Source organism: Ptiloglossa arizonensis, chromosome 10, assembly GCF_051014685.1.
Source record: "Ptiloglossa arizonensis isolate GNS036 chromosome 10, iyPtiAriz1_principal, whole genome shotgun sequence".
Classification (NCBI taxonomy): Eukaryota; Metazoa; Arthropoda; class Insecta; order Hymenoptera; family Colletidae; genus Ptiloglossa; species Ptiloglossa arizonensis.
The window spans coordinates 15,009,079-15,029,511 of record NC_135057.1 but is presented as its reverse complement, the minus strand read 5'-3'; the positions used below and the strand labels follow the sequence as shown (position 1 = coordinate 15,029,511).

The 20,433-nt window shown below is 56.1% G+C and overlaps 2 protein-coding genes across 4 annotated transcripts in view; both read left to right on the top strand.

The window, feature by feature from the left end:
* The first annotated feature begins 2,915 nt into the window (after window positions 1-2,915).
* Window positions 2,916-9,089, top strand: Otd2 (homeotic protein ocelliless). 2 transcript variants are annotated; one of them, XM_076321567.1, is made up of 6 exons: window positions 2,916-3,156; window positions 3,924-4,075; window positions 6,012-6,196; window positions 6,445-6,559; window positions 6,635-6,841; window positions 7,039-9,089. In XM_076321567.1, exons 1-6 carry the CDS (start codon window positions 2,916-2,918, stop codon window positions 7,138-7,140), a joined length of 1,002 nt encoding a protein of 333 aa, XP_076177682.1. In that variant the 3' UTR covers window positions 7,141-9,089. The 2 variants fall into 2 exon arrangements, with proteins under 2 accessions (XP_076177682.1, XP_076177681.1); XM_076321566.1 differs by having other exon boundaries at window positions 2,916-3,171.
* Window positions 9,090-9,355: 266 nt separating this feature from the next.
* Window positions 9,356-20,433, top strand: part of LOC143152258 (tyrosine-protein kinase-like otk) — a 46,442-nt gene continuing 35,364 nt past the window's right edge. For both annotated transcript variants that reach the window (XR_012993541.1, XM_076322172.1), the window contains exon 1: window positions 9,356-9,564. Coding sequence is in view for 1 of the 2 variants with exons in the window: in XM_076322172.1 (XP_076178287.1) it covers window positions 9,525-9,564 (40 nt within the window). In the remaining variant the exon portion in view is untranslated. The remainder of the gene's footprint in view (window positions 9,565-20,433) is intronic.

Here is a 20,433-nt window from a genome sequence, read left to right as displayed (position 1 = left end):
GCGGAGAATCGAAACAGCGATTATTGCCGTCCGGTGATTGTTTGCACGTTTCTCAGCCGCGCGCCGGCTGGCTTGTAACGAGTGCTTTGTGGCTAGTGCAAAGCGCAGGAGCGCACAAAGGTAGAGAGATTCGCGCCTGACTTGCTTCACGAGGACCCTCGACGGGGAGAGAACGAGAGAGCGAGAGAGCGAGAGAGCGAGAGAGCGAGAGAGATCGGCCAGCCCTTTCTTCGCTGGCCTTCTTTTCATAGCGGGCCAAATTTTAATATAGCCGACCGGGGAAGAGGCGTCACGGGGAAGCTCGCGCTTTATGGATTCTCTTTCATCGGGCTGAAACTTCATTTCGGTGGAAGGATCTCCGACGAGGAACGTAATTAAACGGTGAAATCATCGCCGGCTATATTGTTTCGAGCTACGCGCTCGGTTTCCCCGTGTTTTCGTTTCCACGGTTGCTCGTTTCCCTTTTTTCTCCCAGGATCGCGGACCCGGTGAACGCGTCGACCTCGGTATCGCGCAACGTTCCGTGCAAAAGGTGCGCGTTCGAGTTTCCACGACGAAAACGTCGACTCGTGGTTCCATCGACTCTTTTCGTCCCCGTCGCTTCGAAAGAATCTTCTCGTTCCCGTCGAATCGACGAAACGTTCTCCTCGAGAACCTCGAAACTTTATTCGCCACTTATTGCACGGCTACGTTCTCGTACAACCTTGGTTACCTAACGGACGGACGCGCGTTCTCGATAGCTACGAAACGTCGCTGAACCGATTCTTCTACCCCTACCACTCTCTCTCGGTCGCGAAACGTCGATGCGGCTCTTACGTCGCCAGTAACGTTCAACGAGCACACCTGCGATCGATTCGGGAGTTTCGAGAATTTCGAAGAGAAGCCATTCCGAACGCGGTCGAGCGTTTTTCGCTTCGGAGTTCCGTCGTTTCGTCGGGGAATCGACCCCGTTGTCGAACTCGGGACGACCGACCCAGCGGGGGCACAACTCGAGCCTCGAGCTGTTCGACGTGGGTGTTTCCATCGGTATTCGCGCGAAAGAAGTTTCGCTCGAGCGATCGCGGGAACAATCGCGCCCCGTCGGAGCGGATTCGTCGACGCGAAATTTCGTTCACGGTTCGAACGCGAATTTTCGGGGGAATTTCCACGCGAAACGCGTCCTCGAGGGACGTCTCTGCGGTTAGCGCGAGGTAGATCCGCGTTGATATTCGCGTCGTTTTCGGCCGTGTCCGCGCGGGAGGAAATACCTTCGTTGCCGACGAAGAACCCGCGACGAGAGCGATGGCGCGCGAAACGATCAAAATCCCTTCGTACCGCGGTAACCAGCGTTGTTGAGGCTTCCGCGAGCCTTCCTTGAAAGCATACGGTGCCGTAACGGGCCGATGCTACGAACCGTGGAACGAAACGTCGCGACAACCACGGAAAGAATTCTATTTTCGCGCGAGTCGTTCGTAACCAGCGGACGATCGGTCTGTGTCGTCGGTTCTTGAAAATTATCCGAACGTTCCACCGTATCGAGAGAACGCGTTCTCCTCGCGGAGAGAATACCCGGTAGGCCCGTCGAGCTGTTTTCTTTTCTCGGACGAGGTTGTTTTGATCGTTCCGTTTCAGTCGTCGTTCGATTGTTTTTTCTCGCGGCGCACATGTTAATTAACGGCCGATTGGCCAACGTTAATCCGAAACATGTGCGTGGCTGCATCCTCGTCGTCGCGTTCGTCGTTGGAACAATGCGTTCCGCGAGCGGACGACGCGTCGCAGATGTGGAACGCGCGGCGCGGACGTAATAAACGAGAAGGCAAATAAATTAATAAGCCCCGGGGTACGGAGGTGCGAGATCGAAAGCCGAGCGGAACGGGGCCGATAGGCCGACGTTCTTGACTTTGTAATCGGAGAGGATAAAACGCGGCTTAAGCGGTACGGCGCGGCACAACGCGGCACGGCGCGGCGCGGCGCGGTGCGACGAGACGCGGCGCGGCGCGAGGCGACGCGCGTACCCCGAACTCGCCAGGGTCGCCCCCTTTTTCGACGCCGAGACGCGTTTTCGGAATTAGGCCTCACCTCCCGTCGTCCGCGAGGAAACGGAGAGGGGACCACGCGGCTTCGAAAACCGTCCGGAGTCGTGTTGCATCTTCCTCGGATTATCCGTGGCAGCCAGCTGCCAACCGCGTCGCTCTTATTTCCATCTTCCGCGATCGGTTTCGATAATTCGCGCCGAGCGCCCCGAGAACTTTCCATTATCCACCACTTCCGTTTCGAGCGTGGCTTCACCGACGCGTCGGGTCGTCCGTTACGCGACCGTGGCTAGAAAATTCTCGCGTCGTCCTTGGTACCCGCGGTGGCTTCGAAAATCCCCTCGAAAGTTTCCTCGGAACGAACGCGAGCGATCGTGAAACTCGCGACAGAGCTCTGGCAAGTTTCGTCGATACACGGTCCGATTTCGTTGCGTAGAAATTGGCGAGGGTGCGAGGAAAACGCGGTTCTCCGGAATTAAAGAGGATCGGTGACGGCCTCCAGGTACGAAACGGTGTCGAAAGTTTGGAATCTCGGGGAGTATCGTCGTCTGGAAGTTTCCGGCGATAGACCGGGCGACGACACCACCGTCAGAATCGTAAGTCGGAACGGTCGGCGACGAGCCGTACGTCGGTCGTCTCGGATCGATAACGAGCAACCGGCGAGGGCCTTCGAAACGAGGAATACGCGTAAGTTCGGTTCGCGCGTTCCTCGAACGCGGACGCGAGTGGTACGCGCTCACCGATATCTCCAAGAAGAAAGAAACGGAGGGGGTGTACGTGTAGAGTTGACGAGGCACGAATTTGAATTTCAGAAGCAGCGGGTAAATCCGAGGAGCGGAGGAGCTCGGTGTAGAGAGTCCGCGGGGCGGGGGGGTGGTCGTGGTGGGGGCCGAGGGGGTGGTGATGTGGCCGAACAGCCTCGGCGGTACTTCCGGCTGCAGCGGGGGCGCCGGGGCGACCGATCTCGGGGGCCTCGCCGCCTCCACCACCTCGGCCTCCGAGCTTTTCGGGCCCGCCGCGTTCGGCGCGTCGGCGGCCGGGCCCTACGGTGCCCTCAAGACCAACCCTTACGTCAGCGCGCTGGGTATGCCGCCGATAGAGGCCCTTCACTCCACCATCGGATATCCCGGTTGTACTCCCGCCGGTGAGTCCTACTACTGTGAGTGCCCCTTGACTTATACTACTTCTAGATAACGATTTCCGTCGTCCACGAAGAAATCGTCTCGACGTTCAACCGGGACGCGAATCGACCTACCTTTCGACGCAACCTACGGAGAAGGGACACCGAGTTTCTCAAAACGTTCGCGAACGGAACTCACCTCCGAATCGATCGAGGCTCGAACGGAACGCGGGCAAAGTATAATTTTCTCGAGGGAGACTCGTTTCTCTTTTATCGGGTTCCCGATCGATCGCGTTACGCAACAGCGAGCCGAACGCGAGGATCGCGTACATTTTCAGCCCGAACGGTTGATCAGCTTTCCGAAAATTTCGTTCCGGTTCGAGGAAATTACGAATACGATAGCTTCGTGACGATGCGGAGGACGAAGTTTCGAGCGAATTCGTTACGCGCTTTGCAAGAAAGATCAACGACTTGGTTTTTCCGCGCGTCGCTCGAGCGAACGTATCGTTCCGAGAGCCGCTCGTGCGATTCGATTCATCTCGTATCGAGGTACACGATTTTCGCGGCTGGAACCGTTTTCGCGCGCGGTAACATTCTCGAGGGTTTTCGACCCTTCGATGCGGTTGGAAAACGTCGCGCGGGAACGTAGGTTCGGAATCGCGGTCGTTCCCGCGGTTCGAAACTCCTCGTTGAGCGTCGATTCCAATGGCTCGCGTTTCGCATTCCCGGGTGGAAATTGCCCGCGGCGGAGTACGCGGAACGCGTCAGAGTCTATGGGAATTCTGTTAAAGGTAACCCGAGGAAGCAGCGAAGGGAACGAACGACGTTCACCCGGGCTCAGTTGGACGTTCTCGAGGGACTGTTCTCGAAGACAAAGTACCCGGATATTTTCATGCGGGAGGAAGTGGCGATGAAGATCAACCTTCCGGAGTCGAGAGTGCAGGTACGTCGCGGCGGTAACTTCGTCGAGGTAACGCCAAGGACGTTGGTTGCGCGCATCGAGGAAAACGACACAGGGGGTGGCTCGGGTTCGGTGTCTCGTTACCGAGGGGTGGCAGTGTCGGCACGCAGTCCACGGTCCGTAGACAGCATCGATTTACCGAACGCTCGTGTTTCCTGGATAGCGGGTGTTAACCGAGTTAGTAGTTCACCCCGTGAGCGAGCGAACGACCGAAACGAATCCGTGTTCACCGGTATTGTTTCCTCGTCGAAAGCCTCGACGAGCGGCGCGTTCCTGCGCTCGGTGAAAAAACGCTCGGTGTTCGTCGACGGTGGCTTTCGAACGATTCGAGAGAGGAACGTTTTCCATCGGTGACAAAGACCGTGGTCGATTCGTGGAATCGTGAACTTCCGACGCCCGTGGACGACTTCGTGTCGTTCGAATCGACTTTCGAAGCGAAACGGGGTCCGAAAACGTGGCCATGCATATTCCACCCTCATCACGAACGGAAAGGGCGCGACGCGTCCGCAATTGCGGACCGACGCACCTGGTCCCGGACCCCGCGAACCGATTCAATGGGTCTCGACCGGGCCCCATAGTCTTCGGCACGTTCGTCGCCGAATGCGAAACCGGAGTCTCCTCGCGCCTCCTCGTGTTTTCCGACCCCCGCGTCGCTCTTCCTCTCGACGCGATCGATCCCGCGTAATCGAGACCGGTCCCTTCTACGAAAAAAAAAGAAAAAATAAATAAAAACCGAGCTCGATTTCGAGTTTTCGATTCGGACGGGATTTTTCGATCCCGGAGACTCCGGGGTGTCGCGTCGCCGATTCAAAGCCGACGAGAAACGGCAAAGCCGTTTGCCGACGTATACAACGGCGGGTTAAAACTGGGCGAATTCGTATAGAGTACGCGGGGGACGTACACCGGGGAACAGCTTCGGTGGAAGAACGCGGGTTGCTCGTGTCGTTCCCCAGAAAATCCGTAGAAACCCAAGCTCGCCTCTCCGCCTCTAACATTGATCGCGCAGGGCTTCTCTAGGTTCCTCTCTCTCCCTGTCCTCGTTGCTCTCGGCTCGCCTCCCTCGCCGTGTTCTCTCTCTCCCTCTCTCTTTCGCCTCTTTAGCCTCTGTCTTCGTTCTTCCAGCGGTTTCGTTCGCTCTCGGTTCCCTCTCTCTCTCTCTCTCTCTCTCTTTCTTTCTCTCTCTCTCGAGGTCGTTCTCGCGTTCTGGAAATCTAGGAGGGCGAAACACCGCCGGATCGAAGGACGGAACCCGAGTCCGTTGGATACCTCGCGATGGAAATCCAGACGCGAGCGACGCGGCCCGAATTTCCGTTTCCCGGAGATTCTCGCGACGCGCGATTCCCGGCCGATCGTACGCCCGTTTCTTCGAGCCGGGAGGTAGTTTCGTTCCTCGAGGTTACGAAGCGTCGATACGGATGGACACGGAGCGAGAACGTTCCCCGTTCGAAGATGTCACGAGCGGGGTAAAGGGTCGATCGACGGGTTCGCCTCGATTTTCGCAATTTCGTTGCACCGACTCGACGCGTACCGGCAGCAACCGGTCGGATACGCGTGCAGGTTTCCGCTCGCGTTATCGAAGCCGGCTTCATTGGTAATTGATAGTTGCGCGAGTGCTGCATTCCCTTATAATTGGCTATTACGCCAGCTTTACGAAAGCTCTGCACACCGTTCCGAGCTCGTTTCCCACAGGATCCGAGCCTCGTCGCGTTTCAACGCGAAAATATAGATCGAAAGCAGCTTTCCGTCGTTCGTAAAAACGACGACTGTATTTCGTTCTCTCCCGTTTCTTTCTTTTTTTTTTTCTATTTTGTCGTTTCATTTTTTTTTCCACCGTCAACGACGACAACGACGACGACGAGGTTCGTTTCCTCGACGCGACGCCCGATCGAGAACGCTTCGAACACGCGTGTGCCCGTAGGTGTGGTTCAAAAATCGGCGAGCCAAGTGCAGGCAGCAGCAGAAGCAGCAGCAGCAACAACAGGACAAAGCACCGAGGTCGAAGAAACCCTCGGGGAATCCGAGCAACAATCCGCCCTCTGGAAAAAGTCCTTCGATCGCTACCACGCCCACGCCTGCCGCGGCGGTACCTGCCACAACACCCCTGTAAATATCCATTACATCGATATATACCTTTGCGAGGCGAAACTCGCTCGAGTAAACTTTTCATTCGATTCTCGGTGGACCGTCTCTCCTCGAGCGATACGAGGATCTCGAGCGGGTAGACGCCTCCTCGTACGAACGATCTCTTCGAAAGTCTTTGTTTCGTCTCTAAGAGAACAGACGCGTCGTTCGATCGTGCGCTACGTCGATCCTTGACGCCAATTTTGTACAGTTTAAACTCGTGTGCGTAGGAGCGGAGGTACAGGTGGTTCGGCGGCCAGTTCCCCGGCTCTCCTGAGGGATTCCCCTCAGTACAAACCATCGGGAAGCAGTTTGCTTCTGGCGGCGAGCACGACTCCGCCGAGCGTAAGTTATCGACCGACGGTAAACCGTTACCATCCGTGGGTAAACCCTCAGAGAACGCCCGCGTACTGTTCACAGTTAGGTGGTACGGTGTACAGTAGCGGCGGCAGTAGCAGTAGTATCTGGAGCCCGGCCGTGACGGAGAGCGGCGGAGGATTCCCCGGTGACCATCAGAGGTTAGCGTGGACGACAACCGCCTCTCAGCAGCAGTGCTACCAAAATTATTCTTCTTACTACACCAACATGGATTACCTCTCGCCGGCCACGCATCAATTGAACGTCGTGGTGAGCTCGACGTCGCGAAGCTTCGAAGCGGAGACGTTCGATCGGTGGTTCATCCTCGAAACGTAGACGCGCAGAGTTTGCATCGGTGGTCTCCGGTTCGAAGACTGAACGCGCGTCGGATCGATAGCGAATTATAATTCGATAGGAACGACGTCTTGGACGGTTTCCTTCACGGACATCGTTTCTCTTGTTCGCAGGACGGAGGAGGGAGCGGCTTGGACAACACATGGAGCAAAACGAGGGACGAGAGCGCCTCGTCTTGGTTTTACAACAGCGCCGGTTGGGGCGATAGAAAGTGAATCGCAGAGTCGCTCGCCGAGACGAACGATAAGGCTTCGGTACATATCATCGACAATAGCTAAGCGGACTCTGAGAATCGAAGGCAATTCGCTGTCGAGACGATGGCAACACGCGGCCAAAGACGGTCCTTCTTCGCGTTAGACATATCGTTGAACCGCGGTGCCGTTCCGCCGAAACTCGCGAACGTTATCCACGTTCCCTCGCGTTCCACGGAACCCTCCGTCGGTGAATTTCGCGCGATTCGGAGCAACGATCGCGTCGATCGGAAGCCAAAGGTCGCGAGATCGACGAGGTTTACCGATCCTCGAGCGTTTTCGTTCCCCGGCGTTGACAGTCCCGGTCGTGAGAGCGTTCTTTTCGAGCGTGTTACGGTCGTTGGTCTCGCGTTCGACTTTCTGTCCTTGGTTCGTCGAGAAGTGCAATTCGATGAGGATTTTTGTAATCGATCGTCCCGAACGAAAGGATCGCTCGGTACGACGCCAGTCATCGTCGATCGAAACGAAGATCGGATACGGAGGACGAGATTACACCGCGAGATCTTTCCACGGATAAAACCGTCCCCCCGAGTAGAGGGGGGTGTAGAATAATTGTTCGTACACTTTGCGTTGTTTTACCCGCGACTCTCCTTCCCGCGCGAAGTAAGCGTTACATGTGATACCGTTCGTGCGCGCGAGAATGTAAATTTCCGGTGCACGTTTCGCCGTTGAGCGAGTTCGCCGAAGGACGCGACCTCTCCGGGTCGGAGAGCTCCGATGTAAATAATATAAATAGACCTGCGCCGTTCGGAGGTGATCGACGTAGTTAGCCGAAATTTCCCAGGACGCGACGAGAGAGAGAGAGAGAGAACGAGAAAATGAGAGAGCGCACGAGAGAGAAAGAGAGAGAGAGAGAGAGTGAGAGAGAGAAAATAGAATCTTCGCTACCTTCGTTAAGAATCTGTCAGCAAAACGTGTTACGTACGTATACGGGTACCGCGCGCGTCACCGCGCGCTTACCGTACGCTATGTACATAAATTATATAAATATATTGTACGAGGACACGTTGATCGTCCGTGTAAATATGTACAATTTTTCCGCGGCGATGTTTCGAGATCGCCCGGACGTTCGAAGGAAGCTGTCGTCGCTTGGAAGCTATTTTCGTTCCGCGGCATCCGTTTTATTCGTCGCATCGGTAATCGATTGGATAGCTTCGCGTCGGGAGCAGCGACGGATTGCGGTCGGCGCAGCCACCAAACGCGCGATGTCTCTACAATCGAATTTCGTTTCGTTCGACTTCTTCTCGCCGAACCTGTCGAAACGCTCGCGAATTTCCACCGATGATCGTCGCATCGGCATCGATTCGAATCCGTCTCTGCTCCGGATCCGAGGGACAACGATACGTCCGCGATACGGAGGGAAGAACGTTTTCTCGTCGAGAGAACGTTACAGCTTTCCTCTTACGCCCTTCCGATCGATTTCCCTTTTATCGCATCGCTACAGTCTCGCCGATCGTTCCTCGCAATAATTCCAGACGCGTTCCGAGTTCTCGCCTCGAAAACCGTGCTCGAATCTCGCGTCGGCAATTTCGTCGACGATTACGGATTTTCGATCTATTCGCGACGAAATCGAACAACCATCCCCCTGTCCCCTCCCCCGTTTTCTCCCGCGTTAACGTACCCATTTTCGCTAAAGCGATCGCAACAAACGACGAACTCGCTTCCTTTTCGCGCGACCCATCGACACCTCCACGGATGCGAGCATCGATGCGGCATAGGTAATAGAGAAGACAAAGAGAAATAAACACGAATATGTAAAGCGAAAAAAAGTATATAGTAAATGTAGGGATGTAAGTAACATGACTGTTTAGATTGTTATTATAAATACTATCGATTACGATGCTACGACTACCGAGGGAGAGAACAACGACGTACGTGTCATAAGATGTATGAAATAATATATCGAATTTGAATTGTAACCCGTTTGTCGTCCGATCATTTCGATGCATTTCCAATCCGGATTCGAATTCCGCGCGCTCGCCCGCGGACGGGAACCCGATAGAGTAGGGGTCGGTAAAGGAATCCATCGACCGAGACGAGGCGACATCTGCCGAGGACAGCCCGAGTTGACCGCTCGGCCGTGAACCCTCGGAGTAGGGGTCGCTTCGGCGCGGCGTGGGTTAGCGGCCCTCAGTATCGCGCGTCGTTTCGTGGTGTTCGGTTCGTTCGGTCTCGGTAACGTGCTGCGGTGTGTTCGTTCGCTGGCAAGCTTCAAACGGAAAAAAGGGAATAGAATAGAATGACAGCTCGGCGAGCCTTCTGAGAAAACGGGCTCGACCTTCTCGTCTCAGTTTCCGTCTGTGTGACTCCCGTTGCCGCGTGCTTCTCTCGTTTGGACGGTCGAAAGGATGCGCCGCCTCGACGTAGCAGCGCTTCTGCTCAGCCTCGGTGAGTACCGTACACGCGCGCAACCGACGATTCGCAGGATTCTTTGCCCGCTCTCCTGCGCCGCCCTGCTCGCGGCAGTGAATCACGGTAAGGGGAAAGAAACGGAGCAGGAGAGACGCTATACGTCGTAGAGCCGGGCTAACGGTTTCGTTTTTCGATCGAAACGTTCGACTCCCTTCCTCGACCCCTTCGGCGAATCTCCTTGCCCGCGGTATCTTTCTTCTTTCGCCGGTCGAGCTATAATTACGGTTAATTGGGCTCGACTGCCGGCGACCGTCGAGACGAGAGGATCGCTTTGCGCAATTTGCACGGTTTCCTCGATCGGTTCTCCTCCACGGCGGTATACGTCCAAAATAAGTTTCGATCGAGGTTCTCTCCGTCGATTGCTCTCCGGGAAGCAACGTTCGCGAATGAATCGATGCCGCGGCGGGTACGTCGATACTTTCGAGGTTCGTCGATGCGCTCGAAATCCGGTTCGATCGTTTCCCCGTAATCTCTCGGCCCGGGACGAACGGTCTTTCGCCCGGAGACACGGCCGATCGTCGAAAATATCCAATTGGCGGAGGAAGTATCGGATATCGTCGGATCTTTCCCTCCTCCCCTCTCTCTCTCTCTTTCTCTCTCTCTCCCTCCCGAGAACGGTGCCAAAGCCGTATCGATGGCCCTTTAACACGGTCGGGCCGTTGAATGGACCGTTCCGAAAAGCGGCTCGCGGGTCCAATTTGCAGCCGGTCGGTCGGATCGGTCTCGCCGATCTCACGTGCACCGCCGCGAGATTCGGCGTCGACCGATGCGTCGATGGTCGGTGGCGGCGGTCGGTTGGATGCTGGCTACGTCCTCTCTCTTTCTCTCTCGCTCTCTCGCTCTCTCTCTCTTCATCGTCCATGATGCCGGCCGGTTACCCGCTGCCGTGCTCCGCGTCTTTCTCTCTCCCCTCTCTGTCTTTCTCTCTCTCTCTCGAGCGCGCTCTCTCACCCCCCCTCGGAGAGGAGAACCGGTTCGATAGCCATGCACACCTACAAAGCCAGTATACGCAGACTCGGCGGAAAAGGGGGGCCATATTACGTATCCACCTACCTAATATCGACGGTAACGTCGTATACGTGCGGCTGCACGTGTAATTAGTAGCGATGGCTGCGAACTGGAATCGCTCGGGTTCTCGGAGACCGCCTCGCGAGCCGATCTCCTCCGTCCGTGGCTATTTAAAAAATGCGAAACACACCGAGGGACCGGAGCACGTATCGCGCGTAACAGCCGCGTAAGATGCGAGCACCGAGCTCGCGAAGGGACACGCGCGTTTCTCGCCGCAGATCGAATCTCGAATGGCCGCTCGTTAAGAACCAGGGATTTCCGAGGCTACGGCCGTACGCCGCGTCTACGATATTAACCGACTGTTTTATTTTCGCTTCCGAGGGAAGCCTCTCGGCCAGGTGACTCTCCGAGAGGCCTCAACGAGAACCGGAGGAAGAACTTTACACCCATCCGGTGAACCGTTTTCGCTCCTGAACGATCTCGATCGTCTCGGCGTCCACGAGACTGGACGTCGATACGTTCTCGAAACCGAACGAACGTCCATCGACGTTGTTTTCGATATTGTCGGGAATTTTATACGAAAAGGTACCGAGGGAAACGACCAGACGGATATCCCCGAGTAACGATCCGGAACGGTACGAATCGATTCGCGTGGAAAAAGCCACGGTGGAAATAGATTCCGTTCCGACATCGATTCGTTGAATCTTTCATTTCGGAGCGGTCCGTGGCAAAAATTTCTCCGCTTTCTCGTTCGCGTCCGGTGGAAGTTCGGTACGAGTAAATTAAAAAATTCCGCCGCGAAGAATAGCACGGAATTTGAAAAAAAGAGCACTTCCGGCCGATTGCAGTTTTTCATTCGCGAATATTGCCCGTTCGGTACGCAGGGGGGGTTTGACGCGCTGCGAACGGCGGGGCGTCCGATCGATGCACGGATTCGGGGCTCGTTTTCGAAAAACAACCGGCGCATCGATTCGCGACCCTGCGACGTAACGAGGAGCGATGGTGTAGAATTCGCGGGTTTCCGCGGGGTCGAAACGTGGACTTTCTCCGTGAGAATCCGGACAAACCGGACGAAAAAACGTGCGCGCGACACCGTAAAGGGCAACTCGCGGTACGAAATCGCGAACGCGATCGATTACAGTTCGAATTCGCGTAGCGAGGTCCTCGCGAGAGGAAACGAACGAATTACGATCTCCGTTGGTGTTTGCGCGCGAGTACTCGGCCTCGCACGCGGGCAAAGAGCTTTCGAACGGGTCCTGGCAGCTTCGAGATCCGCGGGACTTTCGTAAACGATGCAGCAGCGTAGACAGTGCAGTTGCAACGGGACACGGGTGTCGTTGGTAAATACGCGCGTACGGACGCGTTGCCGATGGATGGGCCACGGTAACCTCTCTCTCTCTCTCTCTCTCTCTTGGTTGGTTCCTCTCTGTTTCTCTCGTGGCCGAGGTTTTCCTTTCTCCGGCGGTCGGTTGCCCCACCGGCCACTTGGCTATTCATCTTGGTCCGGTGCTCCTAATTACACGTCTCGGGTTACGGATGAGAACGACCGTCCCGGCGTTCGGAGACGTCCTGTGCCCTGAAAGGGGGTACCAGTACACTGCCGCTTTTTTTACCCCCGCTCTTCCTCCCTCTTTCTCCTTCTCGTCTCTGTACATCTTTTTTACACCGGTTGCCACTAAAGGCCCTTTGTCCGTGGCCCGGCGTGCGCGGCTATTTTATACACCGAATGTTATTCAGCCCCGGAGTTACTCGCGATCTCGCTCCTTCTCTCTCGCTCTCCGGTTCGTTCGCTCCGTTTCTCTTTCTCTCTCTCTCTCGTGCGCGTACGCGCGCGACGAAGAAGGTCGGGGGCGGTGGAGGGCGGCGGTCGGGAGCGAGCACGAAGAAAAATTGTATTAGCCCTTTGATCCCTCGGCTGGTTGGAACGACTCGGTGGAAGAGAGCGAATAAAAGCAGAGGCCGCGCGTAATGCGGCTATTTACGCATAAAGAGCGAAAACGACGCGCTTTTCCCGGGGAACCGCGACACCGCGCGCCAGGACAGGTCACGCGCGATCCTCTCCGCTCCTCTCCGCTTCGCGGGTACGCCCGCACCGGCGAAAACTCGGGTTACTCTCGTTTAACGTCGTCGAGACGCTCTCGCTGCGAAAACAACGATCCGGACGCGGGTAAGAGGTACCGTCGATACCGGAGAGACTTTTATTCTCGTTCGGTCGACGAGACGGCTCGCTCGTTAACCCTTTACGGTCGTCTCGGTGCTGGAACGTTGTCACGCGGGGCGGTTTCCAAGCAGATGGCGGAGAAGCAACGAGCCTCGAAAAATTACCTCGTCCGACTCTTGCACGCCGGTTCGATATCGCCGCGCAGGAGAACGAAGCTCGATCCTCTTGCCTACGTCGCGAGCGTCGTGCTTTTCACGCTCGATGCGATATCAAAGAGGCGCAACGTTGGAAAGATTCCTACGATTCGACCAACAATGCGTTTCTTCGCGTCCAGACGCGACTCGACGCCCAAGCTGTACCCTCTCCGGGTTCGGTGAGCAATTTACGCTCGGATCGAAGCGTAACTTTACGTTCGACGTTGGGAATACGCCCCGCGCGCTTCGAGATTACGAAAAATTGTGTACACGTGGGTTCTAAAACGCTCGGTTACCGAGTTTACGACCCTTCGAGGTTCGCGGTGTTATCGTTATTGTTGTTACAGCCATCCGACGCCTACTTGCGATCGTTTACGTCGCGATATCGCGTTCGAGTTGTCGACGTTACGCTCGTACGCGTTCTCGGAGGAACTTCGAAAGGTCGTAATTAACGAATCGTCGCGATCGGTACAACGTACTCGCGAAGCGGAGACCCTCCGCGAACGCTTCCCGCGTTCCTCGTAGCGTCGAGAGGACGAGTTCGTAAAAGTTCCGCGAGCTCTCCGAAATCCCTCGAACCGTGGACGTCTTCGTTTCTCAGCTTCATCTCCGGCGTAGGATTCCGCTCACGTGCGTCTTCGAAAGCGTCCGCGCGTTCGACGATCCTTATTTACGATGACTCGAATGTTCCGCGACTACGTTCCCCCTGGTTCTTACCCTTGAAAATTGCTCGAAGGAATTCGTTCGTCCGCTCGGAGGACGCACGCGTCCTCGAAGGTCCGCGCGATATCGGGCTACCGTTCGATGCGAAACTTTAACGGACTCGCGCGTCGAACGGGTCCTAAACTGCGTCACGATCGATCCCGTAATTGCATCGTAACCCGTACGGAGGCGTCTATCGCCGGTAGAAACGGCCCGTGGCACGTAACGTATCGATTACGGGGATCGATCGATCGGTCGCGAGGGTAACGGTAATTAAAAGAAACGTTTCTCGGTATCGTGAGCAGCAGGAGACGGCCAAGACTCGAGGATAACGCAGGAAGCATCGAAGTTCGGGCGTACCGACGATAATCGCCGTGGCCTGACAAAATAAAAGAAACGCAGAGGGTGGAGGATCAGCGAGAGGAACGTGACTTTTCGAGAATATCGTCGCGATAAATAGATACCGGGTATCGTCGAGCGATACCGAGGTTTCCGGTCCCGTGTTTTCGACAGGAAGCGGGCTCTTCTGCTCGGAGCTGCCGGTTTCTCCCTTCTTTTATTTTTTCTCTTTTCTTTCTCTTTTTTTTTTTTTTGCCTCTCCACCTCCCTTTGATTCGGTCGGGCGGTGGCGCGCGTGCAGAGCGTGTGCCGACGCGTCTGAAAGCGCGTAAAACGGTTCGTCGCGGGCGAAAGCAGCGTTTGATGACCCGCGCGCCCGCGGTAGCTCGCTAGCTCGCTCGCTCGCTCGCTTGCGCGGAGTGCGCGAGCAGACGAGGATAATATATTTGGAGCGGCGGGCGACGAGCGGAGGACGCGCGGGCGACGAGCGGGCCGATAGGCCCTCTTTGAAATCCGCTCGCGCTTCGTCGTCGCGCGTCGGCGCTCCGCTCGATCGGCCCTTTCCGTTCGACGAATTCCCTTTGACTCGGGCACGTGAATAGCGCCCCCGGCCGCGAACACGGCCGCGGGAATTCTCTCCTCCCTTTCCCCGATTTTTCAATTTTTTACACGAGTACCTCTCTATCGGCGCCCGTTCCCTCTCCGCGAGCGCGATCCGCGTCTCTTCGGCGCTCCCTTCGCCGAGTCTCGAGTCGTTGCGCCCGCGAACGAACATTTGCGTTCACTCGTGCGCGCTCCGCGCAACAAGGACCTCGGCTGCTGTATCCTTTCGCGCGCGGATATTCGAACGGCTCGAGCGGATTGTTCCCCGGCCGGAACCTCTTCGCGGTTCCGCGAGCTCGAGTGGAAAACGCGAAAACCGCGTACGCGAATAGGTAGGCGCGAATCGAGAGAGAACCAGCCGAATCGCGCCAGTTCCCTCGAAGCTCTTTCTCTCGGTTCGCGGTATATTTCGCCCGCGACGAAAACGCGTTCCGTCTCCCGTTATCCCGCCGATGCTTTATTCTACGTCCGACGTGCAACGAGTTACGGAGCTTAACGAAGGCCCTCCACTCTCGGTCCCACGAAGCGGAGGACGCGGACTCGTAAGAAATTTTAAGGGTCGAAAGTTCGTTTCAACGACTCGCAATAAGAAATTCGAAGCGCGAGGAGAAACCGGCTGCGAGGAGTCCGCGCGGGGACACGACTCGTCCTTCGCTTTTGTGTCCGTCGACGCGTCCGCGCTCGCCTTCGAAACAGCCAGAGAGAAAGAGAGAGAGAGAGAGAGAGAGGGATAGAGGAAGGGAGCGGCGTTACTACTTTTTCACTGTCAAAAGGGCGCGTCGTTTCGTCGTCGAGGTCTGATCCACGGGCAGCGTCTTCCCACCCCTCGGCCGTGTTTTCCTTTTCCTTGGCCGGCTCTTCGCTCCTCCGGTGTTTTCGCCTTTCTCTCCGTCTAGTTGGTTGCTTTTTCCATCCGGGCGTCGGTTTTTTCTTTTTCTTTTTCTTTTTTTTTTTTCCTTCTTTTTCCTTTTTTAATAAGACCCTGACTTCCACGCGTCTTGTCTCGACACCCCGAGACGAAGAAAGGAAGCTCTCAGGGCGCATTCAGAATCGTGAAAAACGTCCCGAGAGTGTGAATTTCACGGTGCTCGGAGCGTCTGGAAGGCGGCACTCCGAACACAATTTGCGCCCGACGAGCAACGGAGCCTACCGTGGCCAGGACTCCGTGAAAATGCGCGACGGGGCGCCGACGACCACGCCGCCTTGAATTTTTCCTTTCACCCACACGGAAACCACACGCGTCCCGCTCTCTCGCACGCGCGCGCTCGACTCGGCTCGGCTCGGCTCGGCACGGCTCGCGGCCACGCCGAGACTCGACGCGACGTACGACCGCGCGTAAATCACGTACCTCGCGTAGTTCGCCGCGTGATAAAGTGCGCGTTCCGCGTACGCGCGATGAATTATGCATCTGCGTGCATTAAACGGACGTCACGAGGTGACGTACGTTCGATACGCGAGCCGCGGACCGCCGCGCGATTCGAAACCGTGCACGAAACGGCCCTCGAAAGTTCTTCGCGCGACCATTCCGAGGAGAGGATCGGGCAGGCTCGAGACGAGGAAGATTCCTCCAGTCGAAACGGTGCTACCGAATTCCTAATCGATCGTAAAACCCGGCGTCGAGCCGAGAGAGACGCGAACGGAGAAACCGATAAAAACGAGCGGTACAAAGCCCGTTAACGCGGGACGCGATAGGACCGCGATAGAACGTAAGAAGGTATGGAAAAAAGGGAAGAGAAAGTGGAACGAAGGGAACGTTTCGTTGTGCAACAATCGATCTGTTCGTCGCGCTCGAAGGTACTTTGGAAAATTTCCTTTGAAATTTCGCGGGCAAAAATTTCTCGCGTATAGAATGTTCCGTCCCCTCCGGTGGCTCGTCGTCGAACGATCCACGATCCGTAGGTAATCGCAAAAGGCGAGGAGCGGTTAAAGCGGCGTCGTTGAACCGAACTCGAAGATATCCGGCAAACGGGCAATCGTTCGCGAAGAAGACCCAGGAATCTCGTTCGAGGAACGAAAGGCATCCGGCTAATGATTTTTCGATTTTAACGAGCGGGTCGTTAAAGCGGAGACGAGAGGAGGGTGTAGTTCCCCGTAACGAAAAGATTTCGAGCCGGTAACGAGGCAAGTTCCGCGCCGGGGAAGTTCAGCTTCTTTTCTTTCCGCGCGGACGCTGTCTTCGCGGAGTTTCTCCTTCTCCGTTCGGCGATGTACGCCGCGTAGAAGCGATCTCTTAACCGGGAGAAAATAGCCACGGCCGGTTGCTTGGAAGTTGGCCGGAAGTGGATCGAGCGTCGCGGCAAAGGGGCCGTCCTTTGCGATCGCGGGTCTGCCCGGTTTACGAGCCGATCTACCAGCCGAATCTTCGTCGTGGGTGTGTTCGCGCGCGGCTAGGAAGCTCACGGGAGCCGAAAAATCGAGCGGACTCGTGTAAACGCCGTAAAGCGAGGCGAGCGAGCAGCTGCCAGCCGTCCTCGGGCCTCGACGGAGGAGGATGGAACGCGAACGAGATGTTTGGCTCGGGAAGGAAAGTAATCTCGAGAGTAGGTCGTAAAAGCGGTCGTGTTTACCCCTCGGGATGGTTCCAGGATCGACGACCAGCGACTCGGGGACCGTATTCTTTTTTTAGGATTCGAGTGTCGAGCGCCGATAAACCCGCTCGGCCGTCCACGTCCGTCGGAATCTTACAAGACGGAGAGAACGCGCTCTCGGACGATTCTTATCGTCGGAACCGAGGAGAGCTGGAGGTTTCGCGCGAGCGATTCTCCGATCGTTGAATCAACGAAAGATTCGAAGCGACGCGCGTCCGCGAATTACGGGAGTTTAGAGACACGGGATCTACGAGAGTCGACGTTTCGATTTATCGAACCCGGGACGAAACGGACGCTAATAAGTTTCGTTGATAGGCCGTTAATAATTCGAAAGGAGAAGGTGGCATCACCGAGCGGACCGTGCGCCCGTTAGGTTTGCGCATCGAGGTGGGTTTGGCGCGACCTCACGCGATTCGTCTTCGTCCTTCCGACAGGGCTCGCTGTTCCCGAGCACGAGGAACCTTCGAAGTTTCCGTTTGCCGGTTTTTACGCCCGACGAGCCGTTCGTTATTGCGAAATCGGTGGGTTCGCGCATCGCGGAACCCGACGCGGTCCCCGTGCGGTGGAAAAACCGACGAAACGAGAACAAAGGAAATTCGGTCGGATCCCCGGCGATTAAAAAAAATGTCGTTTTCACGGTTCCCCCGTGCGTTCGGTGTTCGCTCGAACGAGGTTGCTTCCCCGAGAAACACCGTACATTTTAACCGTCAACCGCGAACAGCCCGGATCCATAATGCCCGCTCGTAAATCTATCGGGCTCGCTGGCTCTTTGCTCTTTTGTTTGTTCTTGCCTCGAGGCAACCTACCCCCCTGCCCCCCTAATTCCGAGACCAGGTAAGGTCGGCGTTCCCCGGGCTCCACCTTCCGTAGTTTTCGAATTTCGCTCGTGTCCTTTGCGGATCCTGTTATTATCTCGCTCCGGGGCCCAAATTAACCTTTAAAATCCTACACGGAGGGACGACCGCAGGACCGCAATTTACAGCGCGGCCGAGCCTCGACAGAGGGAGCTTGTAATTTTCGAGCGAGTCTCGGAGCCGATCTCGGACCGTGCGCGAACCTCGAAAAATAATTATTACCGCACCCGTCAAAATTGTACAACGCGGCGACCTCTCTCTCTCTCTCTCTCTCTCTCTCGCTCGTTCGTTCGCTCGCTCGTCCGTGAAAATTGCGAAATCGACCCTCGAACGCCTCGACGAGAATTATCCGCCTCCGCTACGGGGCTACGGACAGTTTACGATTCCGTTTATCGTCGCCGGGAGAACACCGTTCCCGTTATTGTCTCTCGAGTTGTCGCGATCGTTGGATCTTTTTCGTACGATTGGATCCGCGTTCCTTCCACGGGACTCGTTATCGGCCGAGGACACGTACGCGGTGGTTTATCGCGCTCGATCGATCGATCGTGCACACCTACGGGCACCGATCAAAGGGTCGGAGCTTATCGTATCTCGCCCTCTCCCCCAAGGTGTACAAAGTGGAACAGGTTGGAGAGAAGAAATCTGCCTTTGGAATTGTCGCGGCTCGGGGCCCACGGAGCTACGGTACCGTGTTCTCGTTGGCTTCGTTTCGATTTACAATTTAAACCGCGTACCGTTCGTTATTACCGTATCGCTCGAGGTAATTAATTAGCTCTCGAAAAGGTAGCGAACGAGCTGCACGCGCGCTGTCCGCGGACCGATGCGAGTAAACGCTCGGTACCGTGCAAACGCAACGATCGATTTTCCAACCCCCACGGTCACGGGGAATTTAATCCACGCGGGGGGGGGGGGGGGTACCGACCGTCGCCGATGTTTGCGAAATCGGCCTCGCGATCGGACCGTGTACCCTTTCGAATCACGGTTTCGCGCGTTTTCACGTTCGATATTTTTGTCCACCGCTCTTTGTTTTCGCGACGCGGAAGCGGCTGCATCGAACGCGGCGAAAAAAATATGCTCGAGCAGATGATTCTTGTTACGCGGCTTTTTTTTTTCTTTTTTTCTTTTTTTGCCCTCTCCTCTCTTTGCCTCCTCCTCGGTTCGCAGCCTCGGTAGTGCTTGCCCCGTACAATGTGGTTCGTTTAATTTGCACGGCCGACTATTTGCAGCTCGTTCCCGGGCGTTTGTTCGACGGACGGTTTCTGCGAACGGCGCGCCAGCTCGAAACCGTGTGCACGAACGATTAAAAAATGACCCCCGGTAGGTTTCGTCTCGCCTCGACACGGAATTCAACGTTAACTCGCCGTTGAATCCGTGTTGCGTTTGTTACGGCTCCTGTCGGACGTTAAACGTACTTTCGTCGAGATCGCGATACACGAGCACGGGGAACGAAAACGCGAGTTGTTTTCCTTCGATTGCTACCGGAGATGCTTCGACCTATCGAGGCGAAACGGTAGCGAGCGATCCTTAAGGGTTCGAATCGTGCAAATAAAAGAAGGAACCACCTTCGCGAAAGGAGGTTCCGAGCCGCGAATTCCTTTCGTCGAAACTTTGAACGATCGAGGTAGATCGGAGGTATTTGGATTTCCAGCGCGGAATGCGAAAGCGTTTCTTCTGGTCGTTTTCGCTTCAACTGGCCAATGACCGCCCGGTAGGCGTACAGATTCGACTCTCGATCGAAAAGACCGCTCGCCGTGTAACTCGAAGAGAAGGGGCGCTCGTTAATATACACGCGCGGATCTCTGTTCCGGGCAAAAGGCCTCGTTAATAAGCGTTTCTCGGCGAGCGGACCTCCCGATCGAATTCACGACCACTTTATGCAAATGGGAAGTACGCGCTCGCGGAAGATTGCGAGTACGATCCTCGGGCCGGGAGGAACACCTGCCGCGCGTTTTACGGATATCGTTCGGAGAGGTTCCTCTCCCCTCCAGCCACGCGTTCTTACGGATGTATCGCGGGTAACGCGTCCACGCTCGTGTCCGGAAAACGCCGGGAAACTCCGCTCCCGGTGAGAAAAGGAGGAACAAGGGGCGTGGAACGCGACGCGAAACAGGAGAGGGAAAAAAAAGAAACCCCCCCGTTAAACGATGCAACCCTCCGTAAGCCGCGGGGGTGGGAAGCCGGTGAAAGATTTTTGTATCCACGCGGAAATCAAAGGGCATCGATACAATGCGATTGCTCCGTGCTAATTATCGATCGACTCAACGAGGCCTCCGCTTCGAAGCGCCTCTCTCTTGTCGCGACCCGTTTTGTCTGGGGGGTCCCTCGACGCTCCGTATCGTTCGATTGCCACCGCTGGGTTTCAACGATTACCGGAATTTTCGTAACGCAACGTCGAT

What these genes read in the sequence shown, in the direction of transcription:
- Otd2 (XM_076321566.1), top strand. Translation starts at nt 2,916, where the DNA reads ATGTGGCCGAACAGCCTCGGCGGTACTTCCGGCTGCAGCGGGGGCGCC. An exon ending in TTCCGGAGTCGAGAGTGCAG is followed by an intron (nt 4,076 to 6,011) that starts GTACGTCGCGGC and finishes GTGTGCCCGTAG; the next exon opens with GTGTGGTTCAAAAATCGGCG. An exon ending in CGCATCAATTGAACGTCGTG is followed by an intron (nt 6,842 to 7,038) that starts GTGAGCTCGACG and finishes TCTTGTTCGCAG; the next exon opens with GACGGAGGAGGGAGCGGCTT.